A 17,686-nucleotide genomic window follows, 5' to 3' on the forward strand; every position below is an offset into this window, starting at 1 on the left:
GTTTTAATAACTAATTTCTAATAACTGATTTCTTTTATCTTTGCCATGATGACATCACATGTGTTACTATTTAATATTTTTACTAGAAGACACCAAAATTGAGCAGAAAGGTGCAATTTGAAGGCTAAACTAGGTTAATTAGGCAAGTCATTGCAAAACAGTTTGTTCTGTAGACAATCAAAATAACAAAATTGCTTAAGGGAGCTAATAATATTGATCTTAAATTTTTATCAAACAAAATAAAACAAATAGAACTTTCTCCAGAAGAAAAAACATATATAGCAAATACTCTAAAAAGAATTCCTTGCTTTAATCCATGCAAGAGGGCTAATAATATTGAATTCAACTCTATTTATCCCGTGATTTCTTGCACCATGAACTCTACAGAAGACACACACACACTGCTGCTAAACCAGGCTGTCAGTTTACCTTTTTTATGCTTGGCCCTCCTCTTTACACACACATTCCATAAATCTGACAAAAATCAGTAACTAAATTAAATTGACAACTGCAATTACACAAACTCTACACTGAGTTCAGAACTTCACTAAACAATTAGTAGTTAATGACTTGTTTAGAGATGTGACTCTGTTCTGTATATGCTCAGTAATAACAAACCGAGCAGAGCAACACATTACAGAAAAAGAGGTGCTCATTTGTGCTGCCAGATCTGGCTAGAAAAAAAATCTGTAAATAATCAAAAATAAACAGAAATATTTGGCATTAAAAATAAAACAAAACATCACTACATTTATCATAAACCATTCTTATAACTCCTCATATCTAGCAATCATATCTATCAACATTCCTAATGATGCTTATAATAGATGTACATGGCAACATTTTAGGATCAAAGTTTTTGAAGCTGCTTTTCAACAAATACAAAAATCTGCAAATGACTGAACTGTGTGTGTACAGAATAATTGGTACTAAAAGGTGAAATTACCAAAATAAGCAGCAGTGTATACATACAGTTAAAGTGAAAATTATTGACCCCTTGAATTATTAGCCCTCCTGTTTATTTTTTCCCTAATTTTTGTTTAACAGAAAGAAGATTTTTTCAGCACATTTCTAAGCATAATAATTTTCATAACTCATTTCTAGTAAAGGTTAAATGTTTAACTAGGTTAATTAGGTTAATTAGGTAGGTTAATTAGGCAAGTGTCTGTATAAAGATGGTTTTTTCTGTAGACTATCGAAAAATATATAGCTTAAAGGGGCTAATAATTTAGACCTTAAAATGGCTTTTAAAAAATTGAAAACTGCTTTTATTCTAGCTGAAATAAAACAAATAAGACTTTCTCCAGAAGAAAAAATATTATCAGACATACTGTAAAAATTTCCTGGATCTGTTAAACATAATTTGGGAAATATGTAAAAAAGAAAAAAGAAAACTAACAGGGAGTTTGATCATTCTGATTTCAACTGTAGCTATTATGGCTATTATGGCTATTATCATATGTTAGTAGATAATGTTGTAAGAAGAAATATGCAAGATGTAAAGAAAAGATGCTGGTAATATTTTAATACTGACTGTCATCACAGTTAGCAATGTCTTGTAGCTTTTGTTGCGCTTTCCGAGCTTCTGCACTTCGATGATCATGCAAGGAAAAGGAATAAGCTGTGACAGCAAGTGAATAGGGACTCCTCACAGCATCCAGCTGCGCTTCTAGGTAGGACTTTGCTTTATCCATAGCTACTCTCTGGAAATAAACAAAGCTTTGTACATACATTATCTGTTTGTTCAGTAGTCAATAATTAGCAACACACTCTCTCTGTACTGTCGCTATTTGTTACCAGTTCCGTATCACTTCCCAGATCGTAAACTTTCAAAGCATGGTGCATTGATATAAGCACAAAGGCAGTGAGGGGAACGTCATCTGTTGCTTGTTCTACTCCTCCCTGAAGACAAATATATATGTATATATATATATTTTTTATCAGTAGATGGAGCCAATCAATGTTGATAAATAAAATAATAACAAAATATATTTCTTCAGCTGTACCTTCATTCCTTGGTCAAACAGGCGATTGGGATCATCCCATGCACCATTGCTCTTCTGTTTGGAAATGAGATAAGACATAGCCTCCTGAATATATAATTTGTTCACATTGACAATGTCCTGAGAACCCGTCAGCTCTTTGGCAATAAATGCAGTAAGCCTAGGAAAAGGTTGGATAGAAGTAATACATATTATATATGTATTTAAACAACTGTGAATGTTTTTGAATAGTTTTTTTTTTTTTTTGCACAAATAAGGCCTTTCAATTGCTAGAGTCATGCAGTATGTTCATGCCAGAGGACTTAAAGACATACCAAATACTGCTAGGAGTTCTTAGGAAAGCTCCATAAGAGCCATCGTCTTTCTTGTGTGTGAGGACTGTGTTGTAACCTGGTAAATAAGAAGTTGTTACTTGAAATTAAGATATCGATGATATTTTAATATTCTATCATTTGTTAGACATATGAAGAACCTTTGGTATAATAGCGGGCATAAAAAATGTCAGTTTGACACTTTTATGAGGTGGGAATTAATCAAAACTGATACACTTTTTTATTTTACAGAAGATTTCCACTTTTACAAAGTTGCAATAATGTTTCACACTATTACTGTTTTTTAATCAAACAAACGAAGCTTTGTTGACATTTTTTAAAAGCTAACCCAAAACTTTTATTTGATAAATATGACATTTTGCATAATCGCTAATGGATTAAAACAGCTTTCAATCTATCATTCGTTTTATGTTAAACAAACAACTAAAACATTTACTATTAGCACTTTTTTGCAGTGACCTTGTTACATACAGTAGTTTCCATGTACTTAAGTAATATTTAGATGCAACTAAACATAACGCTTATCAACACGGTTGCCAAATTAATTTTCCCACTGAATTGAGCTACTAAACATTTGCATAGTTTGTTGTTTTTATTCTGCAGGTTAAAGATTTGACATTATATGAATTAAATTTACATTGTCGTTGGAAATATTTGACTCATTTCCATGGGACCAGATGACTCTCCTGGATTCTTGCTACTTATTCTTTCGTGTAAAGGGTGCCTTCATTGAAACCTTATTGGCCTGAGACTTCTGGTCTCATTCGCTTCCATTGATTTTAGGCATTTTGTATTTTGTTATTACATTATTTTTATGTGTTGTCATGAACACAATTGTTTGTAAAGCAAGTAGATCTTTTCCTGTCACTTATTATTTCTAGTCATATCCACATATACAGAATAAGGTCAATCCGTAGTCTATTAAAAATGTCTGTCAGTTTATAATCTATTAATCTTCAATTTCAGATTTATAATATATATTTTTAATTAAAAATTTTACAAATTTAGGGTTAACTTCTGCCGGAGTAGCTCAATGAACAAAAACACTATGCCTGCCGTTCTGTCAATATAAAGGTTAATATGATTTTTATGATAATAAAATATTTAGAAATACCAATATACATATATAGACAAACCGTTTATAATGCACAGTGACCTAAAAAAAAATTAACATTTTGAATGGGTGGTGATATTTTGATATTGTTGCGAATAACCTGGCAACCTGCTCATCACCCCAACTATATTTTAAGTATGTTGTTAATTAATGTTGTCAACACTTAAATGTATATTTAAACTATAACGTTGCCACTGTAAATTAAAGTATAACCCATTTATTTTCATTCATGCATTTTCTTTGCAGCTTAGTACTTTTATTAATCAGGGGTCGCCACAACGGAATGAACCGTCAACTTATCCAGCATATGTTTTACAAAGTGAATGCCCTTCCAGCTGCAACCATTCAATGGGAAACACCCATACACTCCCATTCACACACATACACTACGGACAATTTAGCTTACCCAACTTATCTATAGCACATGTTTTTTTGGATCTGTGGGGGAAACTGGAGCACCCGGAGGAAACCCACGCAAACACAGAGAGAACATGCAAACTCCACAAAGAAATGCCAACTGACCCAGTCAGGGCTCGAACCAGCGACCTTCTTGCTGTAAGGGGACACCCATTTAATTAATGTTTTATAATTTACAGATATGTATACACACCGGTTTGGATCATGGATCGGGCCTCATCTCTGCGTTCAGCTTTCAGAGATAACCACTGGTTGGTGGCATCCAGATACCTCATGGCATGAATAGCGGGAGACATCTTCACCATAGTCTGTTCTGCACAGCCAGTGGGCAGCTGGATCAGTTTATCAATACCCTCCAGGTTTAAACAGTTGTCTATTGACTCGCCCATCACTCCACCTGAAACAGAGACAGCACTGACTGTATCTAAACTATCTACTAATCCATCCATTTATCTACAGTACCAACTAACCTTTAAAACCTAAAGAGGTTTCTGAGTCTGAACCAGCAGGGACCTCATCAACAGGGGATGAAATGTTAAACTCTATTTTTTTCACTGTTAATTAAAAAAAGTGTATTAGAATGGAAGGAAAGCATAATAACAGATACTGCTTATATATTTGATTCTTACAATTTGGGTCAATGTTGAACTCCCTGTCGATAGAGGTTAATTCACCTTCCCCCTAAATATAGAAGATAACAAAGAGAGCTTTTTCAACAGTGAATTTATTAAAGGAAATCATAAGCATTAAAGAAATATCTTCTGTTTCTCTTTATTGTGGACTGATTCATTGTGCAATCGTGTTACAGTTTTCTTTTTATAGAATTGCTTTAAATCATTAATAAATAGTTTTTCAAAACTTATCACATAATCAGTGAGTGGGTGAAATTGAAACATTTTTCAAGAGTTCACACTTAGGGTGCTTTCACACCTACACTTTTGTTTCGGAACGCATCTCGTTTGCCCAGTTAGCGCGGTTCGTTTGGCATATGTGAACAGGGCAATCGCGCTCTGTTCCGCACCAAAGCAATTGCTCCGAGATCACTTGAATGAGGTGGTCTCGGCTCGATTGAAACGAACTGTGGAGCGGTTCGATTGCAGTGAGAAAGCGATCCGATCCGAGCGCGGTTATATCACAGTGTTTTATGGATATGTAATAGGCTTACGGCTATATGAAGAGAGTTATGAGTATGGCGGGAAGTTTCGCGAGTCTCCGGATGCCCGCAAACAAGTGATGATCTCCCGGTAATCTCGCGTCTCCCTCCCGGTACTCAAATAGGCATCGTCGCGCACCCTTCTCATCCCTCCCCACCGCATCTCTCCTCAGACAAGTCGCGCGCGCACGCACCCTGTCAATCACCACCAAACCACCACCAAACCACCACCTCTCCTGACAGCTGAGCGGGATGCTGCAAAATAAACCCTGACACTCTGACCAATGTGAGGAGAGTTTACTCGCACATGACTTGTTTTAGCTCTTTTGGTCCGATTAGAAACTTTGCAGTGTGAAAGCGAACCGCTCCAAGAGCAAAAGCAACAATATAACAATAATCTAGTAATAAAAATAGTTTCGAAACAACTGAATCGATTCACAGGTGTGAAAGCACCCTAAGATAATGATTGATTATAAAGCTTGTTTGGCATGCTGTCCCGGGAGAGAGCCCTGAGCTCATAAGATCCTTGAGCCCGGGGTTCCCTCCCGTTTGCATAGCGAGAGGTGAGTTTGATCTAACGTAGATCTCAAGAACTCCCCTGCTGTAGTAGCAAGTGAACAGATAGTGATTGGTCTTAAGAGATAACTACTTACTAGGAGCATATCTATGGTGCTGGTTTGGATTAGTGCAAATACACGCTCTGTGTCAGCCTTTTTAATTTAATAAATTTGTATTTTTGGAGCCTTGGTGTTGCCGCCTTTGATTGACATTTATTTGCACCTTTTGCGGTTTTGGCTGAGCACCCAATTTAGAGAGACATGCGTGCTTTTGTACATTTTTTTCGCTGGTTTAGTTTAGTCAATTAACTTAAATTGCATATTTCTGGATGGTGGGAGGAAACCGGGGAACCCGGGGGAAACCTAGGTGAGCACAGGGAGAACATGTAAACTCTGCACAGAAACGTCTGGCTTGGTAAAGACTAGAACCAGTGATGTTCTTGCTGTGAGGCAACAGTGCTAACCACTGGGCCACCACGCCACCCATCTAGGAAAGGACGAGGAGTAGGGGTGGAAGGAGGATTCTTCAAAACGAAGATGGCTGTTAAATGGAACTTAAGGTATTTATAATGGTTTAGGAATCGTCTGATAAATCCTAAATTGAATAATGCGGGACTGGCTGCAAGCAATCATAAGCATGTGACCCTCTCAAAATTATTTTATAAATAAACTTCACAAAGTGGAATAAAATGTAGATTATTTTTCCTTCCCTTGCCACAAAATTTAACAAATGATTTCTCATTTCAAATGACAAAGTTACCAACAAAATCCACCAAAACTCTTTGTCCCTACAAGGAAAATAGCAGCTAGCACTTTAAACTACTTTCATAACTGTTAAACTTCAGTCTCAAAACCAATCATAAAACGAAAATGAATAAGGCAGCAATTTCTACAGAAACCCCTGTAGATACAGAAATGGTCATACAGTAGCATTTGTAAAATATATTAATATCTAAAAAATGAACATACTTTACCTCCACACGAAGTTTCTTTTCGACTCGATCATGGATGATTTCGGAAGCATAAGCTAGAACATCAATGTGGAGGTTCCCAATAATAAGGGGCACCACAGTGAAATACACGGTCACTGCTGAGTTACCAGAAACTGTGACCTCCTCCTTCACATCATTACCTCCAGCAGTGCACAAACCCTCCACCTTATTCAGCTTCACTATTACCTACAAACACACACCATACAGCATCCTCAGCACTTACACTCAAACTATATTTCTACATTTCATTTTTATCTAACATGCAAAGGCAATATTTTTCAAAGGCAGTTTGCAAGAAAAGCACCCGGAAGCTTACCTTTAAACTCTCCTGCTTGTAATTGTACACAACAGCTTTAACCTGAAGCTGTTCGTTTCTCTTCACAGAATAAGGAAGGTTGACGGACAAAAAGAAATCCTTGAAGACTGTCAAGGGCTTTGGCTCAGCAATGCAAAATCCTGAAAAACAACAACATTTATGACCCTGGATGACAAAACCAGTCTTATGTTGCACTGAAAGGCAACTGCCAGAAAAACATTGTATTGTATAATGAATCAAAATGATTGAGTATTAAAAAAAAGATCATTTTCAAAACTCAAATTCAGAACTCATATTTTAATTAATGTGCATAGCTAAGCACTTCATTTGGGCAACTTCAAATTGATTTTCTCAATTTAAAAATAATAATAATTTTATTATATAATTCTATTTTTCATTCTTATATTCTAGATTTTCATGTTGCTGTATCTTTGCTAAGTAAACTAATTTATTCAACTTTCAGATGGTGTATATCCATAAACATTTAATCAAAATATCAATAATACAGAATAAAGGTGCAAATATTGAGTTATTGCTGGGTTTCTGCAGGTTTTACCTTGACAAGTGTAAGATCTTTTAAAGGCTATTACTTTTGAAATTTAGGATCTATATCTTACTTTTTTTTTTCTTTGGAACTTCAACACCACATAATAAACAAGCACAGTTTGAGCTATTGGGAAAGACCTGTTTAAAAAATGTAATACCTTGAGCACATTACTAAGTAGAAGTCTTTTTAAGATTTTACTTTTAAGCTCTAAAAAAAACAAAAAACAAACAATCTCTTTGTAAAAAAGCCAGTGAAAATCCTGTATTGTAAACCTTTAGTGGGAGAAATGCCAACAGCCTGGACTTCCCAAGTGGTAATGGAATCAGGGGCAACCACTTCATGCCTGAAAGTTTATAAAAGGAAAAAATATATTTGTTTCATTCATCAGTATTAAACATTAATAATATCTGATTTTCTGATTAGCAGGTGACCTGATTAAGCCTTTGTTATCTGATTCAATGACTGTCCACATCCACGACTGTGGGAAATAGTTACGGATGTAGATCAAATCCTCATTAATCACAATTTCATCAAATGAGTCACCAACAACTGCAGTAATAAAAAGACAAAGAGGAGAGTTAGAAAGTTCAGCTTTTAAAAGTGGCAATGGCAGGCAGAGTAACTTCAAACTCACACCTCTAGTCTAAACACAAAAATAATAATTTACATTTTTTACACATTTTCAACTGTTATATTTATTTAGTTTAATAGACAATTTTAACAATACAAATAGTATTGTATTGTATAGTATACAAATAGTGATAGTGTACTTATGCCTGTCACATTTAAATTATATACTTTACTCAGCTATAATATTTAAATCTTAGTGCATACAATTGCGCAATTTTTTTGTTTAAATTATGTAATGAATTGAAAATGAATATTAAATATCTCAATATTAAACGAGAAACTCTAACAAATTTTTGTTAATTTAGAATGTATTATAATAATGACAATAATGTAATGTTAATACAATATGTTTTCATTATTTACGATAATGAATTATAAACACACACGCACACACGCACACACACACACACACACACACACACACACACACACACACATATATATATATATATATATATATAGTCTATTCTTATTATTACTTACTAATCTTATTATTATTATTATTATTAATATTATTATTATTAGTAGTAGTAGTAGTAGTATAATTGTTAGTATTGTTAAACTAAACCAGACTTCCAAATCTTCCACTAAAACTTCACTGTATGATAACATATATATTTTTTACATGTTTATTTAAATAGTGTATAAACGTAATTTATGTCATGCTATCATTAATTTTGCATAAATGCATCACCATCATCATAATAATAATCAAAAAAATACTTATTATTATTATTAAAATCATACACTCAACTAGGTTCAATGCTCACTTTCATGTTATTTGTCTGGTTTTGTTTAAAAGAACAGCTTGAAAGCCCTGTACAATTGTGTAATCAATGTGGCTTTAATCCAAGAAAACCCTTCCAAGAAGTTGTGCAACACAAACTGTACCTCTTCCAAGGCTGGTTTTTCTCTTCTCAAACTTCTCCCTTTTCCTCCTCTCATCTGCAGCTTCGCAGCACTCTTTAAAAGCCTTACGGCAACTCTCCGATTCTTTTACTCTTTTAAGACGGTCAACACAGGATGTTTGCATTTTGCTGGGCCTTACACCATCCAAACAGCATTTCCTGTCTTGATTCTTAAAGCTGTTAACTGGGATAAGGACATATTAATTGACACTTAATTAAAAGACATTATTAAATACATAATTATGAAGAGACTTTTTAATACTGTTACTGCATCTTACCGACTGCATTGTATTTAGCAACATAGTCCGGTGCTCTCCTGACACGATTGGTAGTTTTTTTGTTACACTTATGCTCTGAAAAGAAATAAAAACTTCTTTACACTCTTTCATGGTTTTTTAGTAACAATAACTAAGACATGTTATCATCAAAAGTCATGAGAACAAATGTAGAATAATAAAAGCTTAACTGTTTGTTCATCACACATAGGTTCAATGTTCTCTTTTCGCTTCAACAGCACTTAGTCTTACTCTGCTTCATACTACTATATTTACAAATTCTAAATACTTGATTTCGTGATGTATTGTAGGATGTAATGAAGTCCACAAAGCTCATGATACCACACACCTTTGTTTTTTGCAAACATGCAACCTCTAGTGGTGAAAATGACACATTGTGCCTTTAGATCAGTTAATTTGAATTAACTAATTAGTTAATTTAAGTTTTAATGACCTAAGTGAATTGGATTCATCTTAAAATGTATGTTCTTTGAATAAGATTTTTCTTTTACAGAGTAGTCATAGGCATTTTACCTAGTGCTGTAGGGGTTTTAAGAGCACAGTTACAAATGAAAGTCAGCCCGGCTCTCTGCAGAACAGCACTAGAATCCTCTCCTCCTCCAACAGAGCAGGCCAGGTCATACGAGTTCATATAATCAAACATCTGTGTGCAAAACAAATCCCCCCCATCATGAGAACCAATACTAAAGAGGTACAGTACATGCAGTACTTTTAAAGGGGACCTATTATGAAAAAAATCACATTTATAAAGGGTATAAACACAGTTTTGTGGCAACAGTATGTGAATATAGCTAACCTCTGTTGGTATCCCACTTTATAAAAACACTTCATAAAAACAGTCAATAGTTTGCAGAAACACTTTGAGTATAAACAGTCCCGAGTTAGAAGCAGCTATATGCCATTAGTTTTCACACCGTTGTTTTTTTTTTTTTTTTCCAATGAGCTGCTACGCATATTTTCATTAAATATTTTGATAATAAATTGATCTTTTACCTTTCTGTCTCCAGGATTGCAATATAATTTTCAAAATGATCTATACTAAACTATTAAAATATGTAAAAAAAGAATAGGCTGACCATTTTATTTTGAAAAGATTGGTGAGAGCACAATCTCAATTGATAAAAAAACTGCTCAAATTGGATCTAAGCGTATAAGGGGCGGTTTTGAAGAGTTATAAAAAGGTATTTTGTGGGGTACAGAAACGTCACATTGTAGGGACATCAGACACTTATTTCACATCTTGGAAAAAGGAGCATAAAAGGTCCACTGTAAGATTGCACTAGCATAGCACACTAGATATTCACAAAATGACTCATTTGCGCACAGATGTGTTACCTTTTGAAGGCTTAGTTTGTTTTTGTTGAGAATATAAACTGCAGAGTCCACCGCCACAAGAGCCACTTTGGTCTTTGGATTCGTCTCGACTGTCACCTCAAACTGTGTTGCAGGTTTTATCTCAGCCAGCGGATTAATTTCTATCTGCAAGCAAAACGATATCTTTCATTCGAATGGTGACACATTGTAAAATGATCTACACTCAATTCACCCTTTGGATTTACCAAACCAGTTGTTATTTTTTATCATAATCAGATGTGCACAGAACAAAAAGCAGTAATTACATAAAATATAGTGTAATACTGTATTTGGTATTTACAGTAGTAAACTGAAAATATTGTGTACTGGCCCTGTAAATGCAGAGTACGGGGCTGGCAACCCAGCTGCCAGTACTTAACTGTAACTTTACAACAAAAAGTTTTATAATTTATATTAAGTTATCAAAGTCAAAGTCAAAGTCAGCTTTATTGTCAATTCAGCCACATGTACAAAACATATAGAGAATCGAAATTGCGTTACTCTCAGACCCAAGGTGCTTAACATTAATATAATATATATATATATATATATATATATATATAAAAAATAGTAGAGTTTAAGAAAAAGAAAATTTACAGTATATACATTGCACATAAATGTGGTCTAAAAAATATACATATGTAATAAAAATTGTAAATACAGTGACATTAAGGGCATATAGCAAATGAGTGCAAAGTAAACCAGAGTTGTGCAGATAAAAAACAGTATAGTGCAAAAAGAACTTGTAAACATGATTTCAAGTATGTGATCATTTTCTACATTCTAAAATTAATACCTTGGCCTACCTTTTTTCATTTTAAATCTATCCAAATGATAAGTAAATAATAATGATAATGACAATTTAACTTATCTTTACCTTGCCTTTGCAGACATCTTTCACATCGACCCACACAGAGTCAGCCACTACACTTTCTTTTGATGCGGAGCCTGTAAAATAGTAGGCCACGAGACGAAAAGAAGGCACCATATCCACGTTAACTTTCACATTGACAGTTGTGAATGCAGTTCTTGGCACCCGCCCCATCTGCACAATTTGCCCCTTACTCCAAACCTGTTTATTTTAAAACAATGAAAGACATTAGACTAAAAACTATAGCGACACATTCCTCATTGTTAAAAAAACAAACAAACAATCATTCTATGGTACATACCATAAAATAAAAGAAAGTCGGTTTGGCTGCACCCTCAGGGGTGATGTCCCGCAATCTGGCTTTCAAGTCCTCACCAGCTTGTAAGAACTGTTTCTCTACTTCCAAACTCAGATAGCTCTGTTCTTCAGCTGTTATTGCACTGGCAGTCATCTTATTATCACTACGAATTACGACTTGGTCTCCACCTTCAGCAAATACCTGCGAAAATATTAGTTAGAAAAGCTGACAGCTTCGATCTTTAATACCGATTGGTCAATACAAGAGACACATAAAGCTTACTGTTATAGCTAAGTTCTTAGCCTGTGGTGGAATTTGAAAAGACATGGCAACATCTCCCATTTCATTTCCCCAGCTTTCGTTTTGCAGAATCTGCTCTGATGATCCATCAATTGTTATGGTGGCTGTAAATTTCAAGTTCGGGGCTCTGTTTCCATCTGGATAAGTTGCAGTAGCCTGCAAAAAATGATGCAAAAGTGCAGATGTGGTACTAGCATACATTTAAACATTCATTCATTCATTTTCTTGTCGGCTTAATCACTCTATTAATCCGGGGTCACCACAGCGGAATGAACCGCCAACTTATCCAGCAGGTTTTTACGCAGCAGATGCCCTTCCAGCCGCAACCCATCTCTGGGAAACATACACACACATACACGCATACACTACGGATTTAGCCTTCCCAATTCACCTGTACCGCATGTCTTTGGACTGTGGGGGAAACCGGAGCACCTAGAGGAAACCCACACGAACGCAGGGAGAACATGCAAACTCCACACAGAAACGCCAACTGAGCCGTGGTTCGAACCAGCGACCTTCTTGCTGTGAGGCAACAGAACTACCTACTGCGCCACTGCTTCGCCACATTTAAACACATTAATGTTAATATTTAGAGGTATAACAAGAAAAGACAGTTCAGGCCACATACCAAAACAGAAAATACACCACCAGGGGTGAAATACGTCTTGGTTTTTGACAGATCAACAACATATGGAGATGTCACAATCTTCACAGAGGAACTCTCGGCTTCCTCCAGCATGCCACCTGTATAAAATTAGGATGAATACTGTATGAACATGTTTGATCGTTACTCCATGTGTGACACTGCTAATACATCCTTGAAGGACAAAAGATTAATGTCAAAACTTTGATATACACTACCTGACAAAAGTCTTGTTGCCTGTTCAGGTTTTAGGAACAACAAATAATAACTTGACTTCTAGTTGATCATTTAGCATTAGAAGTGGCTTATATGAAAGGCAAAGTCTTACATATTAGGCTTATTTTACCAAAATAAAATATGATCATGCCTTAATGTTTAATTAGGACATTAAGGTCAGACTTTGCTGAGACAAATTTCTTGTCACTTAACAGATGGGATGACTCCCATGAGCTTGGAGGACTGCATCAATACATCTCTGCAATGACTCAAATAACTTAGTAATAAAGTCATCTGGAATGGCAAAGAAAGGGTTCTTGCAGGACTCCCAGAGTTCATCAAGATTCTTTGGATTCATCTTAAATGCCTACTTCGTCGTATCCCAGACATGCTCAATAATGTTCATATCTGGTGACTTTTATGTGGAGGCTGAAGTATGAGAAGGAGTCTCCCATGGTTTATAATGGGTACCACAAATGTCTAGATACCTCAGAAAGTTGATGTTGCCATCCACTCTGCAGATCTCTTGCACGCCCCCATAACCAACCACAAACCATGATTTTTTTTCTTCAACAAACTTGACTGATTTCTATGTGTATATTGGGCCCATGTGGGCTCCAATAGGTCTTCTGCAGTATTTGTGATGTTTTTGATGCAGTTCAACAAATAATTAATCAGAAAAATCAACCTTCTGCCACTTTTCCAAATGATCAACTAGAAGTCAAGTTATTATTGGTTGCTCTCACAGTGCTCTCACACTGTAGTGTATTGCTATTATTTTCCACTTTCACTGGCATAGATTTCTTTACCATGAGTTATCTGAAAGTAGCAGCCAAATATTCAATAACTTTAAGGATTTTAACACTAAAGTTACAGTTACAACTTTATGCCACTTGTGTTTTTTGGAGACAAAATACATTTACATGATAAATGCTAAGGTCTTCTTGGATAAGATTTAGTGATTAATAAAAAGAAAAAAGTAAAGCTCTAAAGCCGAAAAATTAAATAAAATAATTATTTAATACATTGATTAAAAAACAGATATTTGCCACACAGCTAAACCTAAAAAAAAGTCAAAATTTAAATAAAATAAGCAAAAATAAAACAAAAATAAAAATAAAATGTTTATGCTAATTGTAATTGTTAATTGTAAATTTCTGATTAGCTGCATGCACTTTTTGATCTACAAAAAAAATTCAATTATGACTTACTTGCTTTGTCCAAAACTGAGACCGCAATATAAATATAATATCCTTCTATATAGCCTTGAGTGATATTTTGTGATGCTGTTTTTAAGTCTTTAGTAAGTACTGCTGTTCCTGCAGTGCCGTCCTCTACCTACAAAACAGCAGAATGTCAAATAAAACACATCAGATTCTGACAAGTACATTTCTTTTTTTTTTTTTGTTATCACAAACATTTTACTGCAATTTTTTACTCACAGTTATCTGCTTTTCAGTGCCTGGAAGATATATCTTATTGTGCTTTTCATCAACAAGTCCAAATCGAACATATGCAATCCCATTGACCCCCTTTCCATAAGTATATCTGAAAACACCAAAGACTGATGGGTTAGATCACAAAACCTTAATTCAACAACCAACCCAATCTAAACGTGACAGTATACTGAACAAACCTAGCAGAAATGTTGAAGGGAAAGGACTCGCTCATCAAAATATGATAAGGCTGTGAAGCCTCAATCTTCACCTCAAATGTGGGCAAAACTGTGAAACAGCATTTCAGGGGGTTATTCTGACAGATTAAATAATTAAGAACTCTTTGAATAGTCGGATGACACCTACCATATTCTTTGACCTCAAACTCCACTGTTGTGGTCGATTCTGGGAATTTATGAAATGACGTAATGATTTTCCATTTGCCTGTTCTGAAGGATTAATAAAAATTGCATGAAATATCACTGAGATTCATTAAAAGGCCAACCCTTTCTTAGAATACAATGCTTCCTATCGTGAAATTATTTTATGATGCATATTATATTGCATATTTGATTTCTACAATCACAGCTTTAATAATAAAAAAACACTATATCTAGTATTATTGTTTAATTAGTGCCCATGTTGTTGACTTACTGTTCAACTTCTGGTATAGTGATAGTTTTATCCAAGATTTGGTTAATAATCAAAACACGATTGTAAACAATCAAGCCTTTGGAGTTCTGTCAAAAGAAAAAGAAAACTGCATATTAATTTTATGTCATGTTGCATGCTAATTGCATTTTATCAAGACAAATAACAACTTACGGTTATTTGAACATGGAGTTCATCTTGTATGGGGAGCATGTAGTTGTCTAGAATGAAGATTCTGTATTTGACTGAAAAACAAAACAAGAAACTACATTTCAGTGGTCAGATTTAGTACTGATAAGCAAAAACAAAAACTGTAGGAAGAAAGTGTGCCGTTATACCGTTTTCTCCTGGATTATAAATTGGCTTGTCGGTTTGGACAAATATGTAACCCCGTTTTGTTGACAAATAGATGTTGGCTTTTCTGGCATCCTGTTTCTCAAAGATATCATTGCTTATGGCAGCAAGTTGAACATATGAATTTTTTTCAACATCCCCATACATGGTAGCATCAACCTACAGTACATGGGTTAGAAAAGCCTTTTGCAGTTTACTCTGGAGAAACACATTTGAAAATTTAAAGTGAAAAAACTTACCTTGAGTTTTACCACAGCCTGGTAGTTATTGTTTTCATTGAGGATTATAGATCTTATTTCTGACAGAATTTCTGATTCTTTCTGTTTTTCGAAGTACAGTTTCATTCTTATTTCTTTAGTGGCTCCATGAAGCTGTACACCCACAGTCTCTTCCACTCCCAGGTGAATTACATTTGGAGCAACAATAAGGCATCTGTGGTATATAAATGCACACATTTTAACTTTAATTAATAAAATAGTTAAATGTGCAGTACATCGCTTATTTCTATTTGGTATGCATAATGCTGTCAGACAAAAAAAAAACTTTATAATTAAGAATTAATTGTACTAAAATAAAATAAAATGTAAAAAAATAATTTAAGGTTAATTAAAAATCAATTTCAGAGGCAAGTTAACATCAGATAATTTTAAACTTCATATGTCTTCATACAATTTTTAAATGCACCAAGTTCAACATACTTAAGTGAGTTTTGGGAGACCCCATTACTCAAAAGTTTAAGTACATGCTGCAAATGCACCAAGTTGATTAAAATTAAATATGTAGGCCTATGTTTTGGTAGAACCCATTACTAAATTAAACTGAGGAAACGAGTTTACTCAATCAGACTTAAATCAACTTTTTTGGGGTTTTCAAATCATCTTGATGGGCACTTCCCATATACATAATGATACTGTACAAACTGAAGATTCTGTGCCCCCACATCAACCCTATCATAAACCCAATCTTAACAGGAAACAATCTGCATTTTTACATTTCCAAAATACTTTATACTGTGTGATTTATGAGCTGTTTTCCTCATTGGGACAGAAAAAAAGGTCAAAATGGACTGGTACTGCTTTTCTTGGGGACATTTGGTCCTCACAATGTAAAGAATACAAAGTACACACACACACACACACACACACAGAGACACATAAAACATAACAGCACAAATAATGATAGAAGAGAACATGCTGTAATTAAACAAATTCTGCAAATCAAATTGGAAAAAAGTAACTAGTAAACAAGTCTAATACTTACGTGGGTTTCTGTGCATCCACCACATAAATACCAAAAACCACAAAAAACAGATGATAGATCATCTTGATTTTATTAGCTTGCAGTTGTTTATTATTCCATTAGTATGTCTGCTATCCACAGACTGAGAAAAGAGTAAGCTATTTCCCACCTTCATCAAACTTGGCTTTGATACTTAAAAAAGGGAAAATTTGGCAAAAAAGTCATGGTCATGAAGTCATGTGATTTACAAGAAATCGTGTTTACAACAGAACACAGCATGGACAGCAGCTGTCTAGAGCAAAAATCATGAGAAAAGAAAACAAATTAAAACAGGGACGTGTCATTTTATGTCATGTCCTGTTAGAAATTTGGTTATTCTTATTTCATTGAGTCTTGTTATATATTCCATTTAAACAGTATAATAGATTGTATAGTGTCAGTCAATTATCAGACATTGACTGTTTCCTCTGTTTTAATTACACTATTTTAAAGATATAAAATTGTTAAAATTACTAAAAGACAAAACATAGTGATGTAGCTACTGTTATTTATTTTTATTTTTTTTAGCAATTCCTTCAACATGAAAAGTTTTTGGTGTGTCTCACTTGAAAACCCAATTTTCTTATACAGTAGCTTTCCAGTAATAAATACAGCTGTTCATGTCCAATTTTTGACTTTGATTCTGTATTTACTAACTGGTTTAAAAATTTTATCCAGGGTTGTCAATAGCAGGCTTAAACTCGATTCAATTCACCTTCATTTGTAATGTGCTTTTACAACATATATTGTGTTAAAGCAGCTTAACATATAAAAATGAGAATAATAGTTAAATAAAACACTACATATCACAGAACATTTAAGAATATGGGACATACCAGCAAATCAGGCAGGCAGGAAAGCAGTGGTAGAATGCTGGTTCCAGTTCAATTAAAACTGAATCAGTTCAATTCTGAAAAGGAAAATATGATGCTATTTCTGTACTATTTCATCCTAGGAGATGAATATTGACAGCATTCTAATTGCATAAATTCTAAACGCAACACTTCACTGCAGTGAGAAT

At 34.5% G+C, this 17,686-nt stretch overlaps 1 protein-coding gene across 2 annotated transcripts in view; it reads right to left on the bottom strand.

Moving 5' to 3' along the window:
- Positions 1–16,821, bottom strand: part of c4 (complement component 4) — a 31,563-nt gene extending 14,742 nt beyond the window's left edge. For both annotated transcript variants that reach the window (XM_087284346.1, XM_087284345.1), the window contains exons 1-28: positions 16,648–16,821; positions 15,627–15,819; positions 15,372–15,546; positions 15,208–15,278; positions 15,037–15,122; positions 14,749–14,831; positions 14,583–14,670; positions 14,389–14,494; positions 14,158–14,284; positions 12,716–12,831; positions 12,070–12,243; positions 11,791–11,988; positions 11,496–11,690; positions 10,601–10,744; positions 9,779–9,908; positions 9,248–9,322; positions 8,953–9,153; positions 7,863–7,980; positions 7,704–7,774; positions 6,885–7,024; positions 6,551–6,754; positions 4,496–4,547; positions 4,337–4,420; positions 4,060–4,263; positions 2,318–2,393; positions 2,007–2,163; positions 1,798–1,902; positions 1,535–1,703 (exon numbers count right to left, since the gene is read on the bottom strand). In XM_087284346.1, the coding sequence (XP_087140472.1) occupies positions 1,535–1,703; positions 1,798–1,902; positions 2,007–2,163; positions 2,318–2,393; positions 4,060–4,263; positions 4,337–4,420; positions 4,496–4,547; positions 6,551–6,754; positions 6,885–7,024; positions 7,704–7,774; positions 7,863–7,980; positions 8,953–9,153; positions 9,248–9,322; positions 9,779–9,908; positions 10,601–10,744; positions 11,496–11,690; positions 11,791–11,988; positions 12,070–12,243; positions 12,716–12,831; positions 14,158–14,284; positions 14,389–14,494; positions 14,583–14,670; positions 14,749–14,831; positions 15,037–15,122; positions 15,208–15,278; positions 15,372–15,546; positions 15,627–15,819; positions 16,648–16,709 (3,604 nt within the window). In that variant the 5' untranslated portion in view covers positions 16,710–16,821. The remainder of the gene's footprint in view (positions 1–1,534; positions 1,704–1,797; positions 1,903–2,006; positions 2,164–2,317; positions 2,394–4,059; positions 4,264–4,336; positions 4,421–4,495; positions 4,548–6,550; positions 6,755–6,884; positions 7,025–7,703; positions 7,775–7,862; positions 7,981–8,952; positions 9,154–9,247; positions 9,323–9,778; positions 9,909–10,600; positions 10,745–11,495; positions 11,691–11,790; positions 11,989–12,069; positions 12,244–12,715; positions 12,832–14,157; positions 14,285–14,388; positions 14,495–14,582; positions 14,671–14,748; positions 14,832–15,036; positions 15,123–15,207; positions 15,279–15,371; positions 15,547–15,626; positions 15,820–16,647) is intronic.
- Between the last annotated feature and the right edge of the window lie 865 nt (positions 16,822–17,686).

The sequence above is a fragment of the Danio rerio genome, chromosome 15, assembly GCF_052040795.2.
Source record: "Danio rerio strain M-AB ecotype USA chromosome 15, GRCz13ab, whole genome shotgun sequence".
Classification (NCBI taxonomy): domain Eukaryota; kingdom Metazoa; phylum Chordata; class Actinopteri; order Cypriniformes; family Danionidae; genus Danio; species Danio rerio.